Raw genomic sequence first — 25,912 nt, 5'->3', positions numbered from 1 at the left:
TTCCTTCTTAATGTGTTCTTATGTTCTTCTGTTTTTGATGAAGTACTATAATTACAGTTTGAATTACATTTTCTCACTGCATGAGTCACATAGACTACATTGCAAATGCAATCACAAACCTGATGGTATGAAGTAACTACTAAACTTTTTTAAACTTTCTGCACAGGCACAGTTAGTGTGTATAGTGAAAGCATGATCATAAACCTAGGAAATGAAATCATTATTCATAACTTTATATGACTAAGAACAAATAATAGTAAACTCAGCATTTATTTATTTATTGCAGGCACTGAGTTAGGAATGATTTGTAATAGTCAGGTACATATATTTATACCTTTTTGGGGGAAAGGATCATTTATTTGCATTTTGACAGCTTCTCGATGATTTACCTCTTGCTTCACCTTCAGGAGAAAATTGCAGTTTCCTATTCTGATCCGCCCGTCTCTAACACTTTCTGGCTAATGGGCCATCTAGCTACAGAGCGTTGCATGATGATGTGCTTTGCATTCAGCTAGGAGTGAGAGTCAGGGAGTGCAGTGTTGTTTGTCTACATCCACATTAGATGTTGTGCATCCAACAGTCTCTAAGCTCATTACAGTAATCAGGTTAAAGAGAGGAGAACTGGGGAGTGCTTGGCTTATGGCATGTTTCCTCTGGACTTCCCCAGTGAGAAGGAGAACCTCTCACACAGGCTCCGACTGAGCTTGTGGGACCCACCCCTGCAGACGCCTGCTTCTAATGATCGGCTCCTGCTGCTTCTGTTTGTATGAAACCCACACTGGGGTATCCAAATGCACCCATGCTGTCATAATGACCAGCTTGTAATTGTAAAGCCCTTCTCATACACGCCCATTCTTTTCTGAGTTTTTGACCCATTTATTGTGGTTCGCGGAAATACGTTTAGTGAATAGAAAATCCTGCTTTGTGAAATGAACTGTGTTTTTTGTACATCTGGAGCAATCTGCAAGAATGCAATGGATAAAAAACACATGAGTATGTAATGTTTTCACAAATCTGCAAAAATAGTAGGGAACCTGTGGAATATAGTTAACTGTACAAAGCAGAGAAAAATTGTTGCCTTTGGTTTTTGTTAGTTATAGTTGTATGAGTCACGAAAGCTGTAATTCAGAGAAATAATAGTGTTTGCCCTGCATTTGCCTCTCCTGTTTATGCCTTGGTTTCTCCTGAAATTCTTGAACTCTTACTGCTGTTTGTGTTTTGCCTTCCTTGCGAGAAGCTGCAGAAAAGTTCACTAAAAGTGTTTGAGACGCACTTCAGCTGGCCTGTGGCAGTGATGGGTTGTCTCTTAAAACACTGAGTGTTTGCGAAGCCATTCAAGTAAGTTCAGTTACCAGCCTAAGAACTACTTCTCTTTTTATTATCAATTGATTTCTTAAGATCACTGCACCCATTTTTTTTCCTGCTTTGGAGCTGACAAAAGCCACCTGACCTGAGAAATTCCCAAAACCAAGGTTTCCATGGCAACCAGCAGATGTAGAGCATGAAATATGGAGTCTGTGAGCCCTTAACTAAGCATGGCAGCATCCCTTAAATGCTCCTCCACTCCATAGCATGTGGCTTCTCTATCTTAGCGAAGGTCCATGTCTGTGATGCTCCTCTGCCCCGCTGAGCACACACAAAAAAGGCTTTTAAACAGTCAGCATGGTTCTCATCAGTTGACCGTGTTGCACAATATGCCAAAGATTTCCACGCTGTGTGTGGGAGGGTGGTTAGTTGACCAGATGTTTCTGATGTGGATTTAAGCCAGAGATGTTTGTTTCAGCTAATCAAAAGGATTTTTTGTTTAGGGTTGGAACTCCAGAGAGTAGGAGTTGTCTGCGCTTCTAGTCTTATAACAATATGAGGTAAAAAACTCTTTCCCCTTCCCCTTCTTCTTCTTGTTTTGTTTTTTTTTTTATAATCAAAAATGCCTTTTTCTAAAGAAAATATTGTTGCGACTTCTGAGGGCTATGGAGTTTCTATAAATACTTTTGTCGAATTCAAAAGTCTGAAATTTGCCCTTTTCTGTTTGCTGTTTCTGTGCGCTTCAAAAACATTCTTCAAAAAGTCTCCCAATTTGTCAGCGGGTCTCCTGCACTCAGCCTCTTCTCATAGAACTTTCTGAAGTGTACAGTGTTTGTGTGAGGGCACATTGTTGTATACACCTTCCCCAGCCAATTTAAACATTTGATTCTCCAGTGCTTTTAGTCCTTGCTGAGAGAAAAACAAAGCTGCGAGGAGTCACACAATGATACAGTGCCTGGAATGTACTCCCAAGCTAACTAAATAATGGGTTTTCTTGTTTGCCTTGGTCTTCCACAGTTTGCTCTAAATTTTTAGTTTCATTCGAGATATTGACCAATCATTCATCATTTTTGGAGAGTTTGCACTAATGAAAGCTGTTTCATTATTGACTGGAGGGGAAAGGTTCTCACTTAAGGGGCCTTCTCTGTACGTTGTGCATCTGGCAGTCTTTGTGCATGTACATCTTCTTCACTATACTGTAGGGATCAATGCACCACTAGGCGATTTCACAGACAGTCTCTCATTCTCACAGCTCAGCTCTCCACACATAATACTATATTATGTTTCTCTGCAGAACCTTCAACAAAGCAGCGAAACTGAAATGACACTTTCATTGAAAGGTGTTTTCATTTTTCAGACATGCTCTATCAAAGTGAATCAAAGTCAACTCCTTCAATCTCTTTTTCTGCTTAACATCTCAACGTACTTGTGACAGGATAGCCGCGAGGCCCTGTGGATCAGCCAGGATTGTATAGTCGCATACACAGAAGAAGCAGCCCTTAAATTGTCGACGCTCACGCTTAGACGCTCGTCTGGTTGACATTTAAAAGCCAGCTTTACCTAAATTCCTTAAATAACTGCAGACTATCCTACACCCAGATGACCGCAGAAGAAGATGCAGCCTTGGACCAGAGGGCAGGGGGGTGATGGTGGCTGCTCCTTCTGCTGCTGTCCAGCCTTATATGTCCAGGAAAAGGTGGGCACGGCAGCAGCCATGGCAACTTGGGCAGAGTTGGTGATCTGGAAACAATGGGCCAACAACATAGCCTCTCCCTGAACCTCCTCTCGCATAGTTTCACTCACTGTCAACAGTAGATATTACACTTACACAGACCGTTTTGATTATTATTATTACTAGCAAAACTCTTCCTACAGTTGGTTATTACCAGACCTGTGGTCCCTTTTTTCTTCGCTCATGTCGCAGTGTGTTCTGATATCAGCTACTATACGTGTAATTTGTAAGGATTTGAACAGAGATGTTGATAATCGTGTTGCCCTAGGCAGTTAAAACACTAAGTTTCATTCGATAAAAATGTGTCTAGGAGTTCAGGAACAGACAGGCATACACTACAATCATATTAGTAACTATTAGTGAGTTCAGTAATTATTATTACGATTATGTTAATAAGGGTTAAGGGTTAATACTTTACAACTGGACTAATTATTCTACTGATGATGCCCTTAGCAAGAGCGTGTTTCCTTTGCTTTCCTTTGTTTTGTTTTGCTTGAAGAGCCAGAACAACGAATCTCTACCATTGCGTCAAGATCCCTCCCTTACAGCATGCCAGAGGATATAAAATGCTGATAGAGTCCCTCACTGTATCACACTTTGGAGCGCAGCCAGCATATGTTCCATTCCACTGCTCTTGATACTGTAATCAGCATGCAAGTGGTAGTAGGCAAGTGTCGGCTACTGAAGTATGAGAAAGTGAGTCAGTGGTTGGGAGGCAGCGCAGACAGAAGATTGGAGTCACCTGATTTGGAGTATATGAAACTCCAGGCAGAACATACTGAGCGATCATGGGAGCAAGAGTCGTGAGAGTGCAGTCTAATACTTAATCCTCTAATACTGCTGTCTTTGATTGTCCACTGGAGGGTGATTCATTTTTGAATATTTAAATATGTGAAGTCTGTATGATTTGCATACAGAGTCCGGGTGTGCCACCGTGTGTTATATGTCTCAAGCTCTGTGCCGTCATCATCGAACATAAAAGACACGATCCCATCTCGTTTGTTTTTCTGTCATTAAAAAATTGTGCTGTTCATTTTTTAACAAGTGTTGTCATTATCAGTTGTCTGATCAGCAGACAGCTCTTGCAAGCTGGAAAGACGTCATATGTTTGATGCTGGTGTATGGTGTTGGAAGGGAGGAGAGAAACTGGTGTTGAGAAACTTAGAGTCGGGTTGGCATCTTAATTGTGACCTTTATAATTGTGATGCAATGATTTCATGAGCCGCGTCGGCCTTGTACTTACATATTCTTCCACTAATTACTGTCACATCTGTGGAGTTTTTCCTTGCTACCCCTTAATCTTCCCAGTTCTAAAATTGTGTTATAGTTTATCACTGGTATATACTGTATTCCTACTATCAAAGCAGAATGTTTGAAAAATATGGATGAAAGAATCTATAAGAACACACCCTCTGACTCGGTTTAACTTTACTGTGTACTGAAATTTATTTTGTGTTTAGAAAGGTTGCATACTATACAGCAGCGGTCGCCAACCCCCGGGCCTCAGACCGGTACCGGTCCGTGACTCGTTTGGTACCGGGCCGCGAGAGTTGAGGCTCAGGTGTGAAATGTATGGTTTTCTGGGTTTTTATTGGTTTGCAGTGTTATTTTGTTATCGTTTTTATCTTTAACCTCTTAAGCCCCAACGCCCCCTGATACGGGGGCAAAAAGCAGGAGATCAGGTAGGCTTGGGGCTTATGAGGTTAACTCGGTTTTCCTGGGTCTTTTCACGTGTGTTATGAATAAATCTTCTTTTTTTCGGTACCGGTAATAGTTTTATTTTGTTGCATTTTTCCGCGACTCCTTAAAGGCCAGTCCGTGAAAATATTGTCGGGCATAAACCGGTCCGTGGCGCAAAAAAGGTTGGGGACCGCTGCTATACAGGGTGTTATTAGAGAGCAGTAGTTGAAATGGTTAATTCAAATTGACTCTGTCCTTTTCTTCTGTGTGACCCTCAATTTGCACAGGGCTCAGTGGCATGTACTGTCTCATTGACTAAGTTGGCATCAACTTAGCATTCATGAGCGTTTTGCTAAAGGTCACAAATTACAGCCGAGAGTTAAGATCTGTCTAGGATCGCCCATTCTGCTGATGTCATTCAAGCTTATCAAAAGGACATTAAGATCTGTATAAAATCCAGTTGTGCCTGTTAGAGGCACAAAAACACTGTTTATTTGACTTTGTATTACTCATTAAGGTGACATCCCATTTTTAATCCATAGGGTTTAATATGTGAGAACATCCCAAAGGTGTTCTGTTGGGTTGAGGTCAAGACACTGTGCAGGCCAGTCAAGTTCTTCCACACCAAACTCACTTATCCATGTCTTTATGGATTTTTATTTGTGCACTGGTGTGTAATCATGTTGGAACAGGAGGGGCCAACCTCAAACTGTTACTGGAAATTTGGGAACATGAAATTTTCAAAAATATCTTGGTATACTGAAGCATTAAGAGTTCCTTTCACTGGTACTAAAGGGCTGAGCCCCACACCATAATCGCCCCTCCAGCAAACTTTCCACTTTCCACAGTTCAGTCAGACAAGTTGTCCTCCCAACTGCTAAAACCCAGACTATCCATCAGATTGCGAGACAGAGAAGCTTGATTTGTAACTCTAGAGAACACATCTCCACTGCTCTAGAGTTCAATCGCAGCGTGCTTTACGCCAATGCATCCAAAGCTTTGCATTAAGTTTAGTGGTGTACGGCTTGGGTGTAGCTGTTTCTGTGGAAACCTATTCCATGAACCTCTCTACGCAATGTTCTTGAGCGAATCTGAAAGAAAGTTGGCGACCTCTGCACACTCTGCAATGACCGCGCTCATGGCCGTGTTTCCATTGTTCTCATTTGCTTCCACTTTCTTATAATACCAATAGCAGTTGACTGTGGGATATTTAGTAGTGACTTGTTGCACTGGTGACATCCTATCACAGTATTCACTGAGCTCCCTAGAGCGATCCATTCTATCACACGTGTTTGTAGAAGCAGTCTGCATGCCAAGGTGCTTGATTTTATACACCTATGGCCAAGGAAGTGATTGGAATACCTGAGTTCAATGATGGGTAAGTGAATACGTTTGGGAATGTAGTGCAGATCAGTTATTGTTGGTGCTCATGTTCTGTCTAAAGTGTCGCAGTTGTCCCATGTTGAAGTGACCCTCATTAATTAAACAAACCTCCTTTTATACAGCAGAAAATGAAGTTTTCTCCATCCATTATATCTCCTCCTATGAGCTGAGTGAGGTAGTTGATTGCATAACAAAACTGAGTTTTATTACTGTTGCACACAAGACACATCTCAGATGACAGGGTAAATGGCAGGGTGATGCCATCAAAAACTGAAAGTATGAGTGCAAAAATGCATATGTGGAGTAGGAGATGTCCATCAAGTGACAAACTGTGATCAGCCCAGATTGTTTAGAGGTACCTGTTGAAACTGTTAGAAGGAAACTGTCCTTTTTTGACATAAAATAAAAAGCAGTCTGCTTGTGTCATTCTTTTACCTGTGCTGGCCGCTGGGACCACAGAGATGAGATGTTAGAACTGAGAGGCAATACTACTTTTTTTTTTGGTTTTCTTTCTGTGAGCAGCAACTAAACACAAGATTATAGCTGAAAGCAGAAATCAGAGGGCAAAGCAGTAGGCACCAGTCTGTACAGCAAGAAGAGAGATGTTTTTTGTTTTGTTTTTTTGGCAAGATCTAGAAAGTGTTTGAGCCAATACAGCCATTTCAATATTATTATTTTTTTTTTAACTTTTATTGAAATATGTATCTTCTACACTGATTTCAACTAGCTGTAATAAGCTAAAAACTAAATTTCTGTAAGAGTTCATCTGTGTCGGTTCTCTTAAAGTTTCCTTTAGATGGTGGGCCTTGTATTTGTTTGTATTTACTTAACCCTGAGTCACAATTCACATTTGGTTTTGACTGATCAAAATGTTGCTTGGATATTACTTGATCTCTGTATTGGTGGCTTTGCACTGATTCTGACTGTTAATAATGGACGAACATTTTATAAAAATCCAAAATTCCATGATAACTTTTGTGAGACTGGGGAAGGTGATATGTGCATGTTTTTCTGAAGGTTTGGGCTTTTGAACTCTGCCACAAAGTTCATTGAGGCTCTGAATATTGACTGATTTGAGGGATCTAAATCTTTCTTTCTTTCTTTCTTTTTTTTTATTGATTGTACAGTAGATATCAGGAGAAGAACATGTTAGTTTTGGGCTGACTACAGCCTGTCTAACCTTTCCATGTGGACATTTGCATGTTTGCATTGTGTGTGTGTGGGTTTCCTGGGGATACTCTGGATTCCTCTTACGTGTTAGGTTAATTGGCGATTCTAAATTTGACATAGGTGTGGATGTGATCGGGGATGGTTATGTCTCCATGTTAGAGCTGTGATGGGCTGCTAACCTGTCCAGGGTAAATCCAGCCTCTTGCCATATGTTACTCATTGGCCACCAATTCTATGCTACTTGAGCTGAAAAATCTATGTAGTGATACTAACAGTAAAACCAAGTTTGATTATTAAGATCAGCATGAGCTTTCTGGTGAAATGCCTTTTACAATGCTGAAGTGCTTTTTTAGGGCAAATTAGAATAATTCAACTATATTTGTGGATTATTAAAACACAAACAAAAAAGCATCCATTGTATTTTTCTGGTATTAAATTATAATCTGGATTTAATTGTGTGGAATTAATGCTTTCCATACTGAACATAGAAAAATATGTTCAATCTGGAAACCCTCAAACCCACCATATGGTCGGCAGTGAGCAGTGCATAATAGGCACACCTGCGTGGATTGAGTGGTTGAATGTACTTGACAAACACCTGTTCTGTATTTTATAGTCGTAATAATCATAAATACAGCGATCACGTACCCAAATATGTATCTGTGACATTGGATAAATCTGTAAAGAATTTACTTGTTACTCACTCCTCGGCATGAGCTAAGTGCTGCTCATTAACAGGGTAGTGGATAGCAGATTTTAATTATTACCATTTTTAAATAATTAAATATTTTTCTAAATTTTCTACATCACTTTTGCACTACTTTTTATGTTCGTTTGAAATTTCACAACGCTGAACTACTGACTCCAAACGTAGTCCCCGTTTCATGTTATTGCATCACTTTGTCTGCCATAGTTGTTATCAGACAAAAAGCAGATGTAGGCCAGTGGAGTAGAGGCCACTTAGTGTAAATTCTCATTAAGAGATTTATGGCTAAAACTGTGCTTGATAATGATAATGAAATCATTGTGGGGTAAGATTTTCTGTTGGGGACTGATCTATATCCATCAGTGTATGTCATAAAATAAAAATGTTTGGGCAACATCTGCCTGAGCCACAGTTAACCGCTCCCACTGCGAAGCCAGGCCAGCTCCCAACTTAGTGAATGGCTCAAGGACTGACTGACTGATTGACTAAAGGACCAACTCACTGGTTGACTGAGTCCAGCTGCGAGGGTGGAGTTCTCCTCCTACAGAAGCTGTTTCTGCCTCCATTGATTAGGAAGCCAATTCTTCAAATCTCTAAATGAGGGATGGTACATTCAGAATATTTTCTGTGTTGTACTGAGTCCAAACTGCTGGACCTCCTAACGTAATGACATGTCAGTGTAACTTAGAAGAATTGGCATAAGGATGCACTTGCCCAAGTTCTCAATTTACCAGCTAATGTATTGAGTGCTTGTCTAACCTTGAAATAGAATAAAGAACTGTAAAGGTTTTTTTTTTTTATTCCCTGTCAGCTACAAGTGTAAGTGAATGCCATTTGCTTTTAAAAATAAAGGAGAAAGTGTTAGATGTATTGCAATGTTTCTGCTGTGGATCCTTTTGAAGCAGAGCTGCTGGAGGACGCTCTACTTCACTGGATATTTTTAGTGTAAGAGGAGCTGTTCTCTCCCTTCTTACAACAAGGACAAGAATCATAATTTCTGTCAGTATCTGTACCCACAAATTGCATTACAGCAGTGTGCATCACCCAAGAGCAAATCCTATAGTCCACACAATGGGTTACAGCTGCAAGGTTCTTTTATAAATGTAGCTGGGGAAAAAACAAGTTGATGTAACTGTGAATGTCTCTCATTTTAGACTCTGGGTCGAATGCTTTTTTAATCGTAATCAACAAGCACTGCTTGACTACCAGCCCATTAGTTAAAATAGTACTGTGCAAACCTCTTATAACAGCTTGTTCATAGTAATCATGCTGAACTTAAAATAGCAAGGGTCAGTGCAGCTTTATCATGCTGTCCATTGATTGCTATGTCCTGCATGAGCAATGATTAATTCATTTATGAAACATGTGGAGGAAATGATAAGGGTTAGATGAAAGCCTTTGACTTATTAATTATTTGAATTGCATTCAGATTGGTGCAGTGACTTTCTTTCTGCCTGGAAATGGGCGAAAGGACACCTTGATACAAAATTTGATTGTAAACCTAGTGTACTACTGTATTGTTGCGCTATATATTCCTTCAAAGAATAGATTAAATATGCCCCACCCATCATTCTTTTGGCATTCCTTGAGTATTTCATTTTTTTTTGCATCAGTGTACCATATTAGCTTCAGCTGAACAAAGGGTGTCTCTGTGGCTCCATGTGACTTTCAGATTAATAACCTGGGGCTATTAAAGCAACAATATGCGTCATATCTTACTCTGGAAAGAGTCTCTGTTGTTTTGCAACAGCAAGAAGTTGCCAGTCGAGATCCTGATTGGTGCTACTTTTGTTTCTTTAATGTCTGTTTCATATGGACATCAGAATCTCTGGTTTTCTTGTCTGCTACAGCATAGAAGTCACACAGCCAGCACAGGAAGTTTCACAATTTCAGCTTACTGCAGCGACCATGCCTCTAGTCGCCTAACGCCAGTGGTTGAGGTAGGGTATTTTGTAACCAGTGCATGAAGGTATATAAGTGCAGTGGAGGTAGGTTAAAAACCATAGCTCATGCTGCTCTCCAGTGGCCACTTGCCAAGAACTCTTTATTGTTTTTAGTGTTGGAGAGTAACTGGTTATATGTAATAAAGTAATTCAATTATAAAATTAATGTAGCTGTAATCAGATACTGTAAGAAGGCATGCAATTATAGTTGCTAATCAAAATCATCTGTAATTTCTTTAGTGAAGTGCTTCTATGCAGAAATTCATTCTGTTGCTTTGCAAACATACTTCAGTGTTTATACATGAAACATTGGATGGCTTACAAAGAGCTTCCAGAATGTACTTTTCTTTTTCTTTTCTTTCTTTTCTGTTGTTTGAATTTGCAACACCTCATCTGCCTGCTCAACACAAAGTAAGTCTGCTATCCCTAAGCCCAGCTGGCCACGCTAAATTCAGTAGCCATGTCATCTAACAAGAAAATGTCTTCCCTTTGACTTTTGAAAACTTCTCCTATATTAACTTTATTAAAGCATATAAAGGTTGGCAAACCTGAAGAGCAAATCCTGCAGTGTATGCAGGAATTTCCTACTTTGTTGTAAAGTTTGTTGGAAAACAAATCAAAAAGTAATTCTGATATAAGATTGTATATAATAAACGGGGTGGCTCAAGTGGTATAGCGTGTTGTCTACCAACTGGACAGTCAGTGAATGGATCCCTGACTTCTCCAGTCTGCATGCAGAAGCATGCAAAGCACCCTTTGCAAGATAACAGACCTGAGTTACTCCCAATGGATCAAACCGAGTGCGAACAATGGAATGTGTGTTTGAATGGGTGAATGAGACAGCTGTAGAAAGATCTTTGAGTGCTCAACTGAGTAGAAAGACGCTATACAAGGGCTAGTCCATTTAAATTAAATAACCTTTCATAAGGACCTTTTACAACTTTTGTCATTATGTTAACTGATTTGTCCTCTGATTGCTTGTTTTTCACCATTGTACCGGCTAGCTTTAGCTGACTTTAGAGTGCTAACTTTAGTGAATACCATAGTGTATGTACATATTTGGAGTAGCCTGATAGCTACATTTTCAAGAGAAGGTGAAAAATGAAACGCTATCTTTTGAATATTGCCCATTTTAAAAAGTCTGCACTGTGTTTGTTGTAAATGAAGTCATAACAAAGATGTACAGTATTTATGGTGGCTGATTATTACCTGTTTCCTTTGTAACACATCTGAGCTTGGTTGCTTTCAGTTTGTGGAGCTAAATATGAATTTAGATTGCGAATTGCTTATATATTGAATTTAAATCCATAGCTGATTAAAAAGGCCCTGTCTTGCCATTACATGCCCCGCTGTTGAACTTTCCGCGTTCCAGATGGTATCCAGAGGCATACAGTGGACATGAAGGGAACTGACCTTGCTTTCAGTCAGGCAGGGATAAAAGGCTGATGTTTTGCTGAGAGTGTCAATGCAGGATGTGAAGAGGTGGCAGAGGAGGTGGGGTGTGGAGCGGTTTAGCCAGTTAACATTTTCTCATTGCACTTATGCTTTAATGCTGCTGTTCGAACAGTAGAACTGCTGAAGTCGGGAATTACTCTCAGCTCTCCATTCATACAACATCTACCTTTCAAAATAATAATACACCATGGGCTGAAGATAATAATGCATACTATGTAGCTACACTACCTGCTGTTTTACTGACGGCTTAGCTCCAGAGTTACATTCACTTGCATCCTAGCTTGTTAAAATCTAATCGTTGGTCTTTTCAATAGCTGTGCTTAGTTTAGAGTTGCCCTGTAATCTACCTTTTATCCCAGAGTGGCTGTTTTTTATGCTCACAGTAATAGCTGCTGATTGTGTAAGTAGAATAAGAGTTGTTTGCATCCGCATGCCTATTTCTGTGACTTTTCTACAAATGCAGCAGAAAAAAATTCAAAGAAATAATTTCGGTCTTTCCAGTGTTGTAAGTTGCAGTGGAGTGACCTTGGAACCCCTGATGCACTGTGTGGAAATATTTTATACTCAAAGAAAAAGCTATTATATATATATATATTATTCATTTACATTTATCATTGTGCCACTGTTTTTTTTTTTTTGTTTCTTTTTTCAGAAGGTTTTGTCAACCTAAAGCAATCATTTCAGAGAGCAATGTGCCGTAGTGTCACGTTATCCTTCAAGGACTGTCATTGGCACTTCTTTTAAGCCTCATTCTGCGTCAGGTTTTTCATTTTGTTTGGAAGCATTTATAAAATCAGGTCTGATTAGGCCCAATATTGTTTTCTGTCTAGCCACCTCCTCAGTTGTTCGGTGACAGACTTGTGCAATAATCCGAGCAGTTGTAGCTCTCAGGTTCTGCTTTGCTGCTGGTGTTACAGTCAGTCATTAGAGCTGTATCCTCTCCAGATGGCTCCTGACTTCCATCATCTCTATTGAATTGTACACGTTCAGACTCCCCAGCAAGCTGCTCTTTGGCCATTTTCATGTCTTAATATTTGCAGGAGCAAACAAACCTAATCTAATGCAGGTCTCTGCTGATGGACTAGTGATGGTCAAGGGAGATGGAATTACAGAAATGTTTGTCTACCGTGCTGTTTTAGTGAGCGTAATAAAATACAAGAATATGAGGTTGAACAGAGAGGCACACACAGTCTCGATAAAAAAAAGAAAGTATATCCTCCTTAAATTCTAAGGTTTTATATACCAGGACACATATAAGTATGGTCTTGTGGGTCTTGGAATTAGATAAATACAACTTCAGATGACCCATGACATATTACACTGTGTCATTATTATACAATCTAAACCAAAATTCAGGAGCAGTCCATGCACATCCTTACTGCTGAGAATAAGTAGGAATTTAAAGGGTTAAGTAGCAGCCAGGTGCTGTTAATCAGATCCACATCATTAAGTAATTATCAGCAAGAGTCGCCACGACTGTAAGAGCAGATGTTTTGGCATTTTGCTGGTCTGCAGCATTCAGGAGTGGATTAACACAATGACAAGGAGGAAAGACATCAGCGGTGATCTTATAGAACCAATTGCTGCCCATCAGTCTGGGAAGGGTTATAAGACCATCTCAAAACAATTTGAAGTGAATTATTCTACAATCAGAAAAATTATTAGTGGGAAAAGTCAAATTCCAGACCTCAGCCTGATTGAAATTCTGTGGCGAGATTTAAGAAGAGCTCTGCATAAATGAATGGCTGCAGACCTCCATGAACTGAAACAATGTTGCAAAGAAGAATGAGCCAAAATTCCTCCACAATGATGTGCAATTTAAAAAATAATTAGTTCAAGTTACTGCTGCTAAAGATGATTCTACAAGTTACTGAATCATGAGGTGCACTTGTTTTTTTACACAATGCATTTCCATTTTGCCTTAATGTTAGTTAAACAAACGATGACAGTGTAATATGTCAGGTGTTGTTCGTCTCAGGCTGCACTGACCTAATTTTAAGGCCTCGTAAGAACCAGGATGAGTTTTCACTGACAGAGGGTGTGCTTTCTTTTCACCATGACTGTGAGTTTTGTCTCATCTTTTCTCGAAAGCAGAGTGTTGAATGCTTTCGAGTGTTTGCATGAGGATCTAAGTGAAAAATTTTCTCTCACACTACTGTAAGCTCAGGAATTATCATTATCCTTCTGGATTTCATCATGTGGTTTCTGCACTACTTACTCTCTGATGTCACCGATGCTACTGACAACTTACTAAAGCGACTGTTTCTGCAGACCCAGTCTCCGCAAAGTATTTGTCATCACAGGTAACTGTTGCTTTTTGGATGAGACGGCCTCTGTTTTGAGAAACGTCCACAAAAATGCAAACATTTTCTGCTCCCTCCTTATATTTAGCGTGTGGTGGGAGATGCCACCGAGCCTGCTGTATCGTCAGTCTGGGGGTCTCTTGCTGCTTGTCTGGAAGAGTGTATTTGTGGACGTGCTGGATGACAAAAACTCAGTGGGACTTCTCTACCAGCCTGCATAGAGGAGAGCTCATGCGGCGCCATTACCCCTTCTTCTTTGTGCTCATCTTTTCCACTTTGTTTGAAGAAAAACTCGTAGAAGGAAAGGAGCTATTGGAGAGGAACTCACGTCTATGACAGAGGCTCCATCACAGACGGTCTCATTCACGCCATCATTATAGAAAATTTACTTCGCAGACTTTCTCTGCTTCGACTCAAAGGGGGCCTGTGGCTCAGCACAAAAAAACTCATTGTTTCCCAGTGTGGCTGAAGTCTGAATCCTGTCAGTGTGAAGACTTGAACTTTTGCCTTTATATTCAACCATGGAATAAAATACTAAAAATTATTTTGGTGTCACGGTACATTTTAGAACATATAATCAAAAAAAACATCATATAGTCAAGTGTTAATTCAGAGCATAAATGTGTCTCTTTTTGATTTTCAGCTAAAAATCTGGGATTTAGATCAGCAGTATGAATGTCTCCAGGTTTAGATGGATTTATCAGGCCATTGCCGATAAACTACCCAGGCTATAGGTAGTTTTATTTTTATTTTTTCATTCAGCTCTATGTAAAATTGAAGGTCAAGGAAAGCTGGAGGAACTCAGTCTCTTTCCTTTTTTTGCACACGCCTAAGAATACCAGAATTGACTCACCCTAATAGCAGTAAATGATAAGACACCCACTGATTTGTCTCACACTGAAGTCTTCTTCCGGAGGAGAGTGCGAACAGGGAGAAGTGAGAATAATGATGCAGGGGTGGGGGGTGTTTTGACTTGTCTCTGTTATTCTTGCCAATTAGAGAGATTTGCACTTTTTTTCCCCCGCGCTCTTCTCCTGAAAGGTTATGTTTCTTGCCTTAGTTCAGCTAATTCTACATATACTGCAATCAGGCAGAAGCTCTTCTTGGGGTAACACTTTAATATCAGAACAACTCAGAAATGATGAGCTGCTAAGGCAGAGCACAATGCACATTCAATTCCAGGTAAAAATGCCCCCGCAGGAGGTAATTGTGAGGATTTGTTCTGTGCCTTTAGGTGTTATATTCGGCCCCTGAGATTTCCTTTTCACAGTTTTGACCTGAGTGCTGTTGGAGAGAGCGTTTTAATAATGACCTGTTGACATAGACGCAAACACATTGGAGCATTGATATGACTTCATAATCTCTCCTTCTGTGTCTTCCAGGAGTATAGGTCGGTCGCAAGGCCGTTATACTACCCACCAAGATGGTGGCCTTATCGTTGAAGATTTGCGTGCGCCAGTGCAATGTGGTGAAGACGATGCAGTTTGAACCGTCCACCCCTGTGTATGATGCCTGCAGAATCATCAGAGAGAGAGTCCCTGAAGCCCAGACAGGACAAGGTTGGAGGATGATTGGTGAAGCTGTGTTACATAATGGAACTTTATGGGCTTCTACATTTGTATTCTCTGTTGCTTTTTGTGTTTCAGCCTCGGATTATGGCCTCTTCCTGTCTGACGATGATCCCAGGAAAGGAATCTGGCTCGAGTCTGGAAGAACCCTGGATTACTACATGCTGCGAAACGGAGTAAGATTTAGTCATATAGTCCTGGGTGGAGAACTGTCAGTGTCAGTTATGGGTTCTTAAAGTGATCTATATTTTCTAGTGGAAGCCGAGACATTTATTCCTCCCAGCTTGCTGGAAGCGGCAGTTTACGGCTGAGGATGATTAGCAGGGCTGTGGATGTCATCGCGTTTCCTTTGCTGTTTTCTCAGGATGTCTTGGAGTATAAGAAGAAACAAAGGCCACAGAAGATCAAAATGCTGGATGGTGCCATTAAAACTATCATGGTGGATGACTCAAAAACAGTCGGCGAGCTGCTCGTCACCATATGCAGTAGAATAGGTTTGTGTCTGTGCTATGAGTTCGGTGAAGATTAATCATGTCACGCCACCACCCAAAGCTTAAATTATTCATCTTCTGTTTTATTTTTAGTCAAAGGCATACCACTGACTTCATCTTCAGCTACATTAGGACACTATGTTATCATGTGCTGTTTAGTTTGTATTTGAAAAGCATATTTGTCTATGCTTGATAAAGTCCTAATTGTGTTTTGCTTAGACCAATGTGGACATGATTCATCGGGATAAAACAAGCTTGTTTCTAATCAGCGACTTAAGTATTCTTCCTAATGCCCAGAAAATGCTGTCACTCCTTGTCATAGAGGTGTTCCCTAAGCTGTATATTTCAATTACAATGAGCTGCTCCCATGCCTAATTGGGTGAGGAAGAGAGGGATGTGTGTCTGGCAGATAGCTTTATTGGAAAATGTTTATTTAGAGTAGGGCTTTCTGCTTGGCTTCTTCTCCTCTTCAGCTTCGATTTTAGTTTGCTGGCTCTATACCAGCTTTCCTGAACTTCTGTTTCAAAGCAGAGAGAAATGGATAAAAAGAGAGTTGCAACAGTATTGCAGTGATGCTTTTCTGTGTCGTGATTATTGAACCACTTACATGAAACATTTCCACCTCCTAAAGAAAAAAATCCCTGGCTAACTTTTCAGGAATCACCAACTATGAGGAATACTCCCTCATTCAAGAGGTGCCAGAGGATAAGAAGGAGGATGGGATGGGGACACTGAAGAAAGACAGGACCCTGCTGCTGAGAGATGAAAGGAAGATGGAAAAGCTCAAAGCAAAACTTCACACGGATGACGACTGTGAGTGCAAGCTTGAAAAAGCCAAAATGCTACTGGAATCTTGATGGCTTTACGGCAGCCATCTGACTCAACACCATCATATGGACGTGTACCTTATCACTCGAATCAAATTTATTGCATTGACATATGAAAGTTAATTAATTTTGTGTTATCTTTTCCCCCCCAGAGGACACCAAAAATGTTTTTGCAAATGTATAAATCAACCTTCAACTAGCTTTCGTCTCAGCAGAAAATAATGCAAATGAGACTCTTCACGGCCCGTCAGGATTTTCACTTCCCAGTATTAAATTTGGTAGATTTTTTGTCAAAGCTGACGGGTCTGCAGTTCTCAAAATCTCTGGTTAATTTCACTATTACCGTCCTCCTCTTGTAACGTCTTTGTAAAACTGAATGCCTGTTCATTTTGATGTATTTAGTAATGGAGCATGTGTATTGATTGGGCAGTGAACTGGCTGGACCACAGCAGGACATTCAGAGAACAGGGGGTGGAGGAAAGCGAGACTCTACTGCTCAGGCGCAAGTTCTTCTATTCAGACCAGAACGTGGATTCACGGGATCCTGTTCAGCTAAACCTGCTCTATGTTCAGGTAAACTTGTTACACACATCTTTATAATAAGATAGCAAAAGAGAGACCAATAAGAGAGAGACCCCAACCCCCCCAATGTAAGGCCCATAATAACCAAGCATATGAAATATTTCAGACACAGGACCCAATAACCCGTCTTTAGTGTTGGGAAGGTTACTTTTAAAATGTATTCCATTACAGAATACAGAATACATGCCCCAAAAGGTATTCTCTAACGTATTCCGTTACGTTACTCAATGAGAGTAACGTATTCTGAATACTTTGGATTACTTAATATATTATCATGCTGTTTACAACTACATGAATGTACTATTGCTGTGATTTATTACTGTTACTGAAGGTCCGCGGCTCCGAACCGTAGTAAAGGGACCTCTGGCTAATACGGTGGGTTCTGTGTCAGGCTCGTAGCCGAAAACTAGCTTTACTTTGTTGTCTGGGTCAACTTTGCTAGCGAGAGACAGACAGAGGCGTTGAAAGGCTGCTCCAACGGAACTTGTTGTTTTTGGAGGAAAACACGAACACGGTGTACAGTCGAGTCTTAATAGTTTACTTACAACTAGGCTTGTCAAGCACTCTTCTTGGCTGCAGTGGTTATTATTATATTTGCATGCTTCCAGCTCCCGTTTTTGCTCGATGGCAGCTCGTACTTTTCCTTTTTCTCCCTCCCTCACTCACAGACACATAATGAGTATGGCAGTCCATTCTCCCTGCAGCACGGACTACACTGCCTATGATGCTACATTCTTTAGAGCTATACCTGTAGCATTCTGCCTATTAGCTTAGCACAACAACAACAAAAAGGCCTCTCTCACCCAGGAAACACGCAGAGAGAGAGCGTCACCCTGTAACCATGGCAACCGTAACGCTGCCGCCTGGAACAACAGAACGTAGCTGTCAAACAAAACCCAAACAGGCCTGACCCGCGACAATATGAAACAGGGAAGTACCGCCATGTAATCCATTTATTTCAACAAAATAACTGTATTCTAAATACCACCTTTTTAAACGGTAACTGTAACGGAATACAGTTACTCATATTTTGTATTTTAAATACGTAACGGCGGTACATGTATTCCGTTACTCCCCAACACTGGTTGTCTTTGTGCCTGTAACTTCTGACCAGGCCCCGACAGACTGAAATGTGGTTAGCTTAGATGTGGTCCCGACAGGTTTGATTTGTTTCTTCGTTCTTACAATACAACAGCACAACAACACGGAAAGTTTGATCACCAGATGATGAAAGTAATATTTTTTTTGGCTATTGTCTGCGGCAGAAAAAGTTATAAATAGTAGTAGGACAGAGTTATTCAGAACTTTCTGTTTGCTTGCCATTGCTCACAATGCATAGTGAATACGGTCCGATAGAGCTCTATCCATCCATTCACTTTCTTCCACTTATCCAATTCATTTAAGACAGGCTGGAGCCCATCCCAGCTGTCGTAGGGCAAAAGGCAAGGTGCATGTTGGACAGGTCGCTACTCTGTCACAAAGCTAACACAGATAGATAACTACTCATATTCACACCTACAGCCAATTTAGAATTGCCAGTTAACAAAACCAAGAGAACAAGCAGACTCCCAACCGTCCCAGTACAGTGGCTGGCAAAAGTATTCGGCCCCCTTGAACTTTTCCACATTTTGTCACATTACAGCCACAGACATGAATCAATTTTATTGGAATTCCACGTGAAAGACCAATACAAAGTGGTGTACACGTGAGAAGTGGAATGAAAATTATACATGATTCCAAATAAAAAAATGAAAAGTTCAAGGGCGCCGAATACTTTTGCAAGCCACTGTATATTCAAACCCAAGACCTTCTTGAGAACACAGTGCTAACCACTGCAGCACTGTAGTGCCCCCTATGAAATGTAACATTCATGGGATTAAAAAACTGGAGAGATGTGATTAAGGCAGTATAGCTCAAGTTTGAGATTTTTTACAGTATTTTAAACTGTAATAAAATACCTTTCTTTTTCTATCAGGGACACTACAAACCACTTTATGGGATGGGCCATTTAGGTTTCACACATTAGACAAGCAACAGCATGTTGTACATGCTACATAATTATACACCTAACATTTGCATAGCACTGGAGTGCGGTGGCTAGCACTTTCGCCTAAATGCAAGTACTTTACACGTCATCTGTTGTCGACAGAAGTCATGTGTTAATTCCTTAAGCAAAGTGTGGCGGGGCCGTGCAGAGGAGGATACACCTGCACGGCACCCGCAATCCGCCACAATAAGGTTTTATGTGCAAATTTCGGTTTTCCTGTCAGACCAAAACAAACAAAATGAGATTAGCATTGTTTGGTTTATTTTAATTCTAAATTAGATCAGGTGTACATTTGCTAAATATGAAATAAAATGTAGCCCTTTTTGCACAAAGAAATGATTATTTATTTAACTCCCTTCACTCCTGTTTACTGAGGGACTGCGCTGCAAGCCTCTGGACAAAATGCCGCCAATTTCCGTACAATGGAATTAATAGGACGTGAAGCAGCTCGGGGAATGGCTCTGGTATCAGCATACATGTACGCTAATGCTAAATGCTTTCACTGATGAGAGCAGCGAGCGTAAATGAAAAGCAAAAGTATTCGCACACAGTATAAAACAAAACAGGGAATTAAAAGAAGCTAAAATGCTCCATTAAGCTGAATGGAACTACAGAGCCTGTCAGGGTTTGTTACTACAAACAAGCCTTTTTTTTTTTTAAATCCGCTATTTCTATGAAATATTGATTATTGCAGCTTTAAATCACATTTTAATTGTAAACAAATAACAAATAAACGCGTTTTTCTATATACAGACATGCACTCCAGAAACACATCCCTAGCCAGTTGGGAGGAAATCTCCCCACTGACATCTGGAGATGAACAGCAGGGTGTGGAGTGCCCAGACAAACACACATACTGTACAGATGTACCCTCTGAGATTGAGGGAGAGCTCGAGAGTAGTGTTAATGCATTGGATGCTCCCCCTCACAAAAATGCATAATCTCTGAAAGCAGCAGAGATGTATATCGCGGCTAAAATGTGTCTATACATATATAGTTATTTATATTTGACTCTCCCGTCTTTTCAGTTCCTCCTTCCTTGGAAGTTCTTGAATATGTTCAGAATTGACATCCTGCCATCCACCCTCTCTGTCTGCTACAGATGCTCTCCTCCCTTCTATCTGTCTGTTCCTGTTGTTGCCTCTATTTTTTGTACCCTCCATTTCCTTATTTTGCAGAGTCTCTGTCTCCACTCCCTTTCCATCGCTTACACATTCTAACAGTCGCATACATCTCCACCCTGTTACCCTGGCACACATTACAACACTGTGTGTATCATGCTCTCCTCTCAACACAGGCTCATATTTCCTTTCACAATAACAACTCCGCCCCCTGCCCTTGCCCTCCCCCATCTATCTTTCCCGCGTTCTCTCTCTCTCTCTCTCTCTCTCTCTCACACACACACACACACAGACACACGCACACACTTGGCTCGGCACAAGGCAGGAGCTCTAATTTGTCATTGTGTTAAAAAGACCGAACACAGCCAGAAGAGTGGATCATACCACAGGCTGCTCTTGCTCTTTCTCAGTGTTCCTTTTTGAATTTTTTTAGCCTACAAATGTTCCTCTTCGCCCTCTGTCATTCATAATTCCAGCAATTCTTAGAAACTCTGTACTATTATTGTGTAACTGTTCATGTAGTTCATGACATCATTGCTGGTCACTATTTGACAGGACCCTCCTGCCTCCTCCTATGTGATCTCATATATGTATTCATGATTTTAAGCTTACATGATTTCAAACTCAAACACCCTATTATGCCCACACACGCGCGCGCGCGCACACGCACTCTCACACAAACATTAATGAAAGCTCTGCCAGTAAAAGAGTAATCTTCTTTACCACTTGACCGCTCCCTTTGTATTTATCCTAAAACCAGCATAAATCTCCATAGCAATAGTATCACCCACTGAGTTTTGCTTTTACATTTAACCCTTGATCACCTAATCAGATGTATTACATGTGTCAAAAGTTGGCGTATTTCAGTGCAGGGTCAGGTTAAGAATTTGTCTTCAGGACTTGATATTCTACAGGATGTAACACAGTTATAATGCTGATATTTTAGGGGTCAAATTCAACCTTTACCGCACAATACATATAGAAAGAGAAGAGGAAAAAAGAATCCATTATTTCTAACTGGTTTTAATATTTCAGTCAAGCACTGCTATTTGACTATATACCTTTGCCATCATTTATTTTTGTGGCTATGTGTGCTGTCTGCTCTGCTTGGCCAGAGTGGAACAGTTGACCTCAGCGTTGTTGCCTCAGGCTGTATGTGTCACAGCTTCTGATGTCTTGTGCTTCACTAAAACCAGTTCTTGTATCACTTACCATATCTGCTTCGAGAAATTCAGGATCTGTCTTCACTCTGTTGCCTTTTTACAAATATGGTATAATATTTATCCGACTGGTTCTGTGCCTAATGTGACGATTGATCTGAAATCAGCCAGACTGTCAATTAATTCTTTATCAATGGTCAGCTCTTACAGAAAGTATAAAACTCCTAATGAAATGCATAAAAATCAGCTTCATTCATAATTCGCCATCACTAGCTCACATCCAGCTGTGTGCCTGTCAATTTTCAGTAATGCACGTACACAATTAAACGACTACAAGCTAAACAGCATGCTGTATTTACATTGAATACAGTGACACCAGATATTTACCTCACTTTACAAGTTATATTATCCAACAGAAATATTCTGATTGCTGATTATTTGAGAGTCGAGCCATCATTTCTGAGCCAAAACAGTAATTGAGGATGAACCCACTTTGGTTTCTGGCTGAGTGACAGCTGTTACATTTACTCTGCTGAATATTGACTCCCTTATCTCATTGCGTTGAGGAACAGTGAAGAGCATACTTTGCATTTGCAGTCAACCTTCACTTTCATTTAAGTAAGGGTTTAGTATCCACTGATATGAAACCCCATTAAGTTTTTCTAAATCAGATTTTGTTAAAAAAAAAAAAAATTAAATAAAAACATAAATGAAATACCATGTGCATGCCACAGCTGTTCTAAATTAACAGCAAAAAATAATTACCAAAATTATTTTTTATGTTTCTTTAACGGTTAATCCACCAGTATGTGCAAGGTCTAATGAAATGTATATTTTTAATGCTAAAATATAATTATGGTTGTTATGAATGAATTTTCAAATTTACCGTTTTACAAAATAGCAGAAAAAACTGTAAAGCATGTTATTATTTTCTAATTAATTACTTCTTTTAGTTGTTTAATGTTACGCTTGATTAATTTCTGACTTCTCAGACAACTCCAATGTACATACCCACTCAAAATTAGGTATAAAAACATGAATTTGTTATTTACTTAATAAATACCAGTACACACACACACACACATGGATGGATGAACTATGTTTTGCACATTGTAATACCTCTCCATGATCGTCTGGTGCAATTGCCACCTAAATATTTTTTCTAAATACTTGTGAACCAACTGGTAGAAGGAAAACTCGGTGTACAGTGAACAGTGTGTAGCGGAGTGAATGGCATGTGTGAGGGCTAATTTTAGAGTGTCTTCTGTGTCCAGCAAGAGCTTATGTACTCCACAGTGAATTGCACTTGGGAAAAGACTTGATTGTGAGTAGAGGAGATTGTTGTTCTCATTACAGCAGTGAGCTGCTGCTTAGTGTTTCATTGATGTAATGGGACGTAAGAATGAATCAAGTCCACGCTGTGTACTGATACGCTAATGCTAAGAGCATGGATGGAGCCTCTATCACCAGCAAGGCCTCTCAGCTTTGCGGCAATTAAATTTGCAACAGTGAACTCGAAAGAGAGAGAGCCGGGGGCAGAGCTGACTGCCCCCTGGAGCACACAGGTACAAGCATTATACAGAAAGGCCTCTGTTTCTGTGTCGCTCTAAAAGGTAGACATATTATAAAGAGCCTGAAAATGTATTGAATCATAAATGTCATCTCAGCAGCACCAAACAGACATAAGGATTTAAAACATCCTTCATTAGATTGCTTAACACCATACTGAGGACCATTCTGTGATGCAGACGGGTACTGTGAAAGACTGGTGCATTTTTGTGATATCTTTTCCTTTTTAATAACACATAACTGAGTGTGATGACAAATACTCGAAACTGTTACATTTGAAAGCCGCCAGAATTGCTTTCATTGTCACAAACAAATCTTATTTGGCTCCCCTGTGTGCCTTAGTCTGAGATATGATGTATATTCTCTAGAAATGCACTCAGTCACTTAGAAGACTTCATTCTTGATGCTACAGTGCACGCAAAGCGCACAATGAATTGTTCATTGGAGAGCTCTGTTTGGGTGAATTGTGGAGCATTCCCGTGTCTTCGTGGTCTATTTCCTGGATGTGTGTTACTGCCTTACACTTATCCACCCATACCTCTTTTCATGTCTCCTCCAGGCTAGAGATGATATATTGAATGGATCCCACCCTGTCTCCTTTGATAAAGCATGTGAGTTTGCGGGGATCCAGGCTCAGATCCAGTTCGGACCCCACGTGGAGCACAAGCACAAGCCTGGATTCCTGGAGTAAGTTTTTATTATGAAGAAGATGCCTTGATACGAAGATTCAGAATACTTGTTTAGCACATGTTGTACTTTTATACACAGACTTATTTCAGCTGTATGGTAGCTATTCCCTTCCATCAGTAATGGTTGTTACTTCAGGGATTTCCTCCCATGGAACGCTCAGGGGTGATGTCAGCTGTTACAACTGTTTCCTGATATGTAGGCAGTAAGGCAAAAATGACCTCATAATTAGAGGTATGTTAGAAAAAGGAAATGCCTGTAGCTGAAACCAGTTAAAATGTCATTTGTCTCCGTAGCCTGAAGGAGTTCCTACCTAAAGAGTATATCAAGCAGAGAGGGGCCGAGAAGAAAATATTCCAAGTATGTACATAACACTTCTCAAATCCAGCATGCAAAAAGTGTAGTGTGTTCTCTGTTGAGGTGTAAAATACTTACATAACAGGCAGTACATGACATTTCAAGCATATTTACATATGTACTGATAAGTTTAAGTTGGAAATGTAACTGTTGTTTTTCCAGGAACATAAAAACTGTGGAGAGATGTCTGAGATAGAAGGAAAAGTAAAGTATGTGAAGCTCGCTAGGTCCCTCCAGACATATGGAGTGTCCTTCTTTCTCGTGAAGGTAAGAGTTAGCAGGCTTTTTTTTCCCCCAAAATACATTTTTATACAATTAAAATAAAAATATCCTCACCTTCTCACAAAATAAGGTTAATTGTAATTGGGTCTTTCATAAGTTACAGTTGATGAGGGATTGTTATACCTTTTAGATTTAACCTATTTAAGTAAAGCTTTAAATAATCTGGCTAAACTGGTGATTTTGTTTCTTTCCCCGTTGTTACTAAATGTGCTAGTAAAAAATGCAGTCCAGCGATATGAAACTAAAACCTAAAACAAATGTTAATTTAATGATACAGGCGTGCAATGCTTTTGTTCTATAGAGTGGCAGCTACGACCAGAAAGCTGCCCCAATATGCAGAGTGTTGTCACACAGGAATGAGAGCTTGCTGAAAACACCAAAAAGCCCCATTATCACAACAAATCTGAGTCAGAATCGGAGTGGAAGCGTGTGCACTTGGAGTTCAGCGCTGTGAAATACTTGTGACAATAGCAATTCTGCTCTGTTCTGCTTTGGCAAACACAAAAGTGGAATGGAAGTGCAGCATGTGAATGGGATAAAGTTGCAGCAGGTATTATTAAAGCTCTCTGACAGCGGCCCATTTGGCTACGGACTTGCAGGAAAGAGGGAAAAGAGCGAATGTGCAGTTGTCTGCTGGGGTCTTAATGGACGATAAATGGAATGTTTGGCCCCATAGTTAAAGTACACTGCAGGTTTCAAATTATCTTTGTGTGCATGGAAGAGTGCATGTGCATCTATGTGTGCGAGCGCTGTCTGTGCTCGATGAGGAGATGTAGTGATGGAGGTTTCAAGACTCTTAAATAATTCACTCCAGCTGCACTCTGCTCTTGATGCTTGCAAGGGCAAAAGCATAGGCCTGGCTTTGTTGGAGCATTTAATGTAACCTTCCATTTCTCACCTATGAGTGTCTAATCACTGCAGGTTTTAGGGCGAAAAGCTTTGTTTTACTGTAAGTGTGTGTGTGTGTGTGTGTGTGTGTGTGTGTGTGTGTGTGTGTGTCACGTGGGGTACAGTAAGAAGCATATTTTCCCTAACCGATAACCAAGGTTAAGCAGTTTGAAATGATATTATACTTTCCACTTGAGATTAGAATACCACACTTCCTGCTTGAATGCAGCCTTGGTAATTATAACATTGAGGTGGCGTACCCTAAAACAATGGAAGTTTTTAATAAACCTTTGCACAAAGATATCATGATCACTGGGATAATGTTATCTGTCCTTGTGTTTAAGAGCAGTGAGCTTGAAAAGCTCTTCTACTTATTGGCCTTTGTGTGGTTCTCAGGGCTTTTCATTTTGACCCTGTGATAAAAACAACAAAAGGACTGGACACATTAAACATGAGCAGTCTGCACTCCCCGTCTCTGCTCACTGCTAATTTTTGTTTTGTCCTTCCTATTCCCCTTGGACGGGAGCCAAGTGTAGGCTTGGTGTCTCAAGTGAGCTGTAATAGATTTTCAGTGGGCAGATAGTGGTGGGGCGGTGGAGACAGACAGAGAGCTGGTGGAATAGCATGCTGCTGTGCTGACAGTCTGTGGAGACCCT

At 40.3% G+C, this 25,912-nt stretch overlaps 1 protein-coding gene across 2 annotated transcripts in view; it reads left to right on the top strand.

The window, feature by feature from the left end:
• Positions 1-25,912, top strand: part of tln2b (talin 2b) — a 90,032-nt gene that overhangs the window by 20,463 nt on the left and 43,657 nt on the right. For both annotated transcript variants that reach the window (XM_006789323.2, XM_006789321.2), the window contains exons 2-9: positions 15,060-15,236; positions 15,324-15,421; positions 15,610-15,739; positions 16,394-16,549; positions 16,994-17,136; positions 23,602-23,729; positions 24,026-24,089; positions 24,249-24,353. In XM_006789323.2, the coding sequence (XP_006789386.1) occupies positions 15,101-15,236; positions 15,324-15,421; positions 15,610-15,739; positions 16,394-16,549; positions 16,994-17,136; positions 23,602-23,729; positions 24,026-24,089; positions 24,249-24,353 (960 nt within the window). In that variant the 5' untranslated portion in view covers positions 15,060-15,100. The remainder of the gene's footprint in view (positions 1-15,059; positions 15,237-15,323; positions 15,422-15,609; positions 15,740-16,393; positions 16,550-16,993; positions 17,137-23,601; positions 23,730-24,025; positions 24,090-24,248; positions 24,354-25,912) is intronic.

The sequence above is a fragment of the Neolamprologus brichardi genome, chromosome 7 (genome assembly GCF_056152115.1).
Source record: "Neolamprologus brichardi isolate AB-2024 chromosome 7, ASM5615211v1, whole genome shotgun sequence".
In the NCBI taxonomy this organism is placed as follows: Eukaryota; Metazoa; Chordata; class Actinopteri; order Cichliformes; family Cichlidae; genus Neolamprologus; species Neolamprologus brichardi.
This window is presented reverse-complemented; position numbering and strand designations above follow the sequence as displayed.